Consider the following 6,000-nt stretch of genomic DNA (forward strand, 5'->3'; position numbering starts at 1 on the left):
GAAACAGCTACTGGACCAACACCTTGGGTATCTCCACCGGTTCTTGTCCCTCACCCTAAAGCTGACTAACCGGGTGCATTTCGATTATGCAGCGACATGCGCTGTTCGAATAAAGCAATTGCTCGAGAAAGACACGTCACGCCGACATTCGAAAATATCTTTATCAAACTATACGGCGTTAAATATTTTCCCAAAATTGATCTTAAAAATGGCTATCACCAACTCTAGCTTCATCCTGATAGCCGAGGCATTACTACATTTTCGACTCACAAAGGGCTATACCAGTATAAGCGTTTGAACTTTGGAGTTTGTTCAGCTGCCAAAATTTACCAAAATGTAATCGAACTAACATAATTTCGACATCTCAAGAGACATTTCTTCGTAATTCAAAAAACAAGGCGTCTCTTATCACCAATTTAGCTAAAAGACTGCAATCTTCTGGATTTACTGTCAAACAGGCCTCCGGTGACGCTGACACTTTAATAGTCTCAGCCTCAATTAACTAAGCTATGGACGACAAAGAAAATATCGTTGCTGTGGTTGGAGAAGACACAGATCTGTTTGTGTTATTGGTAGCACTTTGGAACCCCAATAACCATTGTGGCCGTATCTATTTCCACAAACAAGGACATGGAAACGTTTAGACAAAATATATGACATTATTGACATCCAAAAAAATCATGGGACCTACAAGAAATGTTTTGCTTTTCCTTCACGCAGTCACCGGTTGTGACACAACTTCTGCATTGTACCGCAAAGGTAAAAAAAGTGTTTAATTTACGATGCTAATCACAATAAAGTAGAAGCGGCGGGAGAAACGTTTTTACTAGCACTGTATGGAGCTGAAGGTACTAGCACTCTTAACTCCGAAAGATACCAAAGTTACATTAAAGCTACCGCGCGTAATCCAATTACGTCAAATTTCGAGTTAGCTCTTCTTCCACACACAAACGCTGCGGCTAATCAGTGTTGGAATAGTAGAGTGTAATTCAGGTACAAAAATTGACTTGGGAATCATTTGGATCCTACATACTGAGGATGGAAATTGGTACGAAATGAACTGAAGCCAGTCGTCACGACACAACAGCCTGCCCCAGTTGAAGTCCTCAACATGATAGCTTGTAAATGCAAAGAAATATCTGATAACAAATGCGAATGTAGAAAAACTGGTTTGGTGTGTTCTTCCTTGGGCAAAAGATGCAAAGGTTTATCTTGCACCAATGAAAACACGGATGTCTTGTGTTAAATCGATTCTGACTTAGTCTTATTGAAATATCCGGGACTACAGTATTATTCCTACTAAATATTGTAAATCTCAATTTTAAATATATTATAAGTATAAAACATTGCTTAAACGTAACTAATAGTCATTATCAACCACAGTTAACAAATAATATCTTAAATAACAAAATAAAGGTAAATTATAGCTTTTTTTTACATTTTTTAATTTTTTTTCTACTGGGGGTGTGAACTCTAAGTGACCCTAATAGTTAAATGTTTTTCAAAACTCGGGGAAGTGTATTAAATGTAAATTGCCCTTATACATCGATTGAAGCCAGTCCCGAGTTTGTATCGTTAATAGGAAAAACGTTATAATTCATTTTATGATTTTGAGCCACCATTTTCTAGCGTACGTCGAACAACGCGGGGCAATTCACCACGTGAAAGAGTGCTCTAAAATCTATTAGATCACCAATTTTTAAAACTATTGTAATTTGTTCTAGGTTGTATGCTATATTGACTGGCCTAGAAATACTGAGCCAATGAATTTTTTTCAGGGAAAGGAGCTTACTTTTTGACCATGAAGGGATTAGGTGCAATGATAAAAACACTCCCAACAAAGTAACCCTAAAGTATTAAATACTTTCTTGAACACACAAAAAAGAGCCTACATTAATTACAGTAAACAATCCTTTATTTTATACATATATTCCAACCCATAGTAATAAGAATAAAACTCCAAATCCAAGGAAAAATGCTGACACCAAGGATATCAGAAGTTCTTTGAATAAATCTCTGGTAAATTTTGTTGACGTTACTTCATATCTGTATGCAAGATGCTAAGGATAATTTGAACAAAAAATATAATTATTAGTAGTATAATATATCATAATACTGGATTTAGTAGATAGAAAATTGTATAATTGTGGCATTCATTTAAATACCATAGATTGCTGGTATGTGATTGTCTTGAAACATGTACCTTCAAAAATGTTTATGATGAACAAATAGTGGTGGGGAGTGGTGGTACATGAAATTTAGACCATGGAAATTTGATGATGGCAACATTAAAGCACCAGGCATTTAGACCCAAAGGATATTTGGACACAATGAATTTAGGTTAATTTTAAAAGTTGATTTCTCTGATTGGGGTTTCCCACAAAACTCTTCATAAACCCTGGTGAGCTAAATTAACTCGTATGTAAAGAATGCTAATGGTTAAAATTCCCTAAACCTTATGATCCCAGCCAGGGTCTTAAAACATGACACCCTAGTAGCTGGGCCTAATGTCTTGTTTAATTTAGGGAAATTATGTTGCTAAATATTGTGAGAGATTGTTATGCTAACTTAGCAATAAATATGAACTATACTCTGAAAAGGATACACAAAAAACCAGGCCATAAAGAATATTCCAATTCCAAGAAGAACTAATGTGAGATGTGGATATACAGCTGGATTCACTGGACTGACATACCTGCTCATCTGCTCAACTGCCAACTGCGGATGAAAATTATTTTAAAAGTATTTATACCATCTAAATTCTAATCAAAGAAAAGTTTAAACAAAATATAAGAAGGGAATTTTTATTTCACCAGAGAACAAAATATTCTAACAAACAGGGTAATGCCAATATCAATGTCAATTAAACTAAATTTTAATCTAATATTTTATTTTTGTCCTATGTTAATTTTCTTAGCAGCAGATGAATTCAAATTTTATCACAGTTTCTAATGAAAATTTCATTTTTATCATTTATTACTCTCCAGTAATATAAATTATGATATGATCTTTATAATAAATTCTTACGCCAAAATTTACTTCGATTTTGTTCAATAGATTTACTGTTAAAATATTGAAAGGAATGAGGCCATTGCTATTTCATGAGTGGCTAAATTTCTAACAAGTCGCAAGTGCAATTAATTGCCCCTTAAGTTACATTCTAGATCTTTCAAAGATTTATTTTTACAAGTGAAGGAAACACAATAGCGTTGACAGTACTTTCTATACTGAGAAATAAAATAGGTGAAATAGGCAAGTACATGAAGCATTACAGATAATATTAAAAGGAAGAAGGAATTGTTTCCAAATTTCATAAATATGTTGAATAAACTAAATTAAAGTTAATAAAAACCACTTTTTGACTAAAATGCAGTTAAATTACGTGAAACAGGGGGCAAAAAAGCTAAACCCTAACAAATTTAAAATAATGATGAATCTAACTGAATACTCGGACCAATAAGTCTTCCAGAATTTCCAGCTGTCTACCGGTAGAAATTCTGGCTATTTTAATTCCATTTTAATTTGTTTTTGACTCTTAAGATCTATTTGGTTTAAGTTTCGAGTTTTAATTTTAACCTCGAAGGCCTATAGAGTAGTATCGCTCTTTAGCTTTGGGCTATGGCCGCCATTTTAGGGGCAGTTTTTTATCTATAGGAAAAAGCATGGGTGACGTCGACAAACGTCACGTCGATATTACTCTATCGGTTCGAGTATTTCGTAAGATTTATTATTTTAAATTTGTTAGGGTTTAGCTTTTTTGGCCCCTTTGTATAATGGACTTCTCTACTTTTTTGCGTAATTTCACTAATTGAAACTTAAATCTATAGCAAATCTTTGATGTCAAATTTGTTGCGTTAAGGTAGGTTTAGTAAGGCGCTTGGAGATTGATGTCACATGGGACATGTTAACTAATAAGATTGGGTTACAAGAGCATAAAATAAAATTGATTTAAATACTATAGGGCTCAAGAGAAAATGCATCTGCTGATTAGAAAGAAAACTAAATGCAAAGAAATATAAATAAACCCACATGACTCGATTTTAACACTTGAAAGTTTAAATTAAAAGGTCATGTCAATTAAAAAAAATTATTATGACGGTTGCCATTTCAAAGTATTTCAATAATTTTACAATTCACAAGTCCTAAAAGCTCTGCTTTTTCATATTTCAAGCATCTTCGCAAACCTAGCTTTACATTCATGGCGTATAATGTATAATGACGTGTACCAGACACTACGGGTTTGCTACTTTGAAGATTTAGATTAAACAATTAATAGATCAAATTTACAATACTTTAGAGGGTTTTATTTTCATTCGTAACTTACAAATCCATCCATGCCCATTTTTAATTTGCTAATTGGAAAAACACTGGTTTAAAATCAGTTACACAGTACTGGCCGGCAGCAAAATTGAGTTAACTATTTAATAGCAGCGTGAGTGTCGTCGTAAATGGTCGTACAAGCCTACCAATTACCATAGTCAGAAAACTATCGATTTCAAAAACAATTATCGTACGCTTGAAAAATAGCGGTAAATTTTAATTTTGTCGAAAAATTGGCTTTAAAATTGGTCGAAACTATTTATGAGAAATCAAAAACTGTAAAAAAGTTTAAATCAAGTTAGATGTATTGAAAAAATCTTCAAAATAATATCAAAAATAACAATATTAATCGGTTTTCTGTTAAATTGTAAAATTTTCGTACATTTAACTTTATTATGGAACGCTCAGGCTGGCTTATTTTATAGTACATCGAATATTATCGAAGTATAGGAAAATTATCGCACGTCTGGCAACTCTAGGTTAAGCCTAGTTTACTTAATCCGAAACTAAATCTCATACACTTTTCCTTTTATACCCGTCACACTCGTTCTTCGTAGCATAATATTGTAGATGAACTTGTTTTACCACCTCCTCTCAACGTAATCAGCTTTTATCCCAAAGGGTTTAGCAGCTTAAAAAATTAAGATAATTATTTATCCGTAAGAAAATGAAACTCAAAATAGTTTATCCCCCGGGAAAAATACTTAAATAAGTTTATCCCCAGTGTAAAATAAACTATAATTGAATAGACAAGTCTGCATCATAGACAAATGAAGTAAAATAGACCCCCGGCGAATAGGCTAAGCCTAACAATAAACATGCCAGCAAGAACTAGCAGTCATGAGGTGGGGTGGCTGAGTGGTTAGCACTTTCGCCTAGCAGCAAAAGGAGCCGGGTTCGATCCCAACTTGTGGCACTGGGTGGAAACTCGGAACCACTCCTTCTGCGTTGAGTCTACAAGTTATCCCCCCGCTGGGTTAAGGGGTTTCACTCGAGCTCTTCGGTTTTCCCTTCCACAAAAACCTGTGGAGTTTAACCTCGAGGTTAACGGTTAGTGTAGGGAGCTGTGTTGGCTCGCGTGGCCTGAAGGGTTTGCCACTACCCTCCTACGCATTGTAATCTGGCCACCGGGATTAAAGGCTTTAGCCGCATTAAAAGTCGCTTGATGACCAAAGATAATATAACTACGTACCCTAGATTCGAAATCTCGGCGTTTCTCGATAGCCCGTTTTCTCGTGAGGGTTTTACTGAGTTCGCGCCGGAAGTCGGAAAAATCGGGCTCCATAGCAGGGTGAGAAATAAGGAATTTCCATGGATAACCCAAAATTATATAGAGACTAATTCTCTGAGAGACTGAAACGTCACTCAAAAAAAATTGCTCGCCAGGTAGTGCCATCTGTGTGCGTCTTTGGCAAATTTAAATAAAAATTCGATTGGCGCCATATTGGAAGTTTTTACCTTTTGATTGCTACTTTTTATTACGTTTCGCGGTTTTTAGAACGATAAATTTTTTATAGCGACTATGGTTCGATATTGCTGTGTAAAAAGATGCAGAAATAAGCTATCATTGAGGGAAAAAACTTCAAATATACGTTTTTTTAGAATTCCGCGAATTAAGGACGAGGCTTACTTTAGTAAACAAACCGTGACTTTATCAAAGGAGCGAATGCTCAGATGGCT

The 6,000-nt window shown here is 34.8% G+C and overlaps 1 protein-coding gene across 1 annotated transcript; it reads right to left on the reverse strand.

Moving 5' to 3' along the window:
• Nucleotides 1–1,893: 1,893 nt before the first annotated feature.
• On the reverse strand, nt 1,894–4,456 carry kud (oligosaccharyltransferase subunit 5 kud). Its single transcript, XM_090164630.1, has 3 exons — nt 4,325–4,456; nt 2,606–2,718; nt 1,894–2,046 (listed from the first exon to the last, which is right to left on the reverse strand). The coding sequence occupies exons 1-3, from the start codon at nt 4,340–4,342 to the stop codon at nt 1,920–1,922; spliced, it is 258 nt and encodes an 85-aa protein (XP_090020756.1). The 5' UTR covers nt 4,343–4,456; the 3' UTR covers nt 1,894–1,919.
• Between the last annotated feature and the right edge of the window lie 1,544 nt (nt 4,457–6,000).

The sequence above is a fragment of the Leiobunum rupestre genome, chromosome 2 (assembly GCF_980474605.1).
Source record: "Leiobunum rupestre chromosome 2, qqLeiRupe1.1.hap1, whole genome shotgun sequence".
NCBI classification, from domain to species: Eukaryota; Metazoa; Arthropoda; class Arachnida; order Opiliones; family Sclerosomatidae; genus Leiobunum; species Leiobunum rupestre.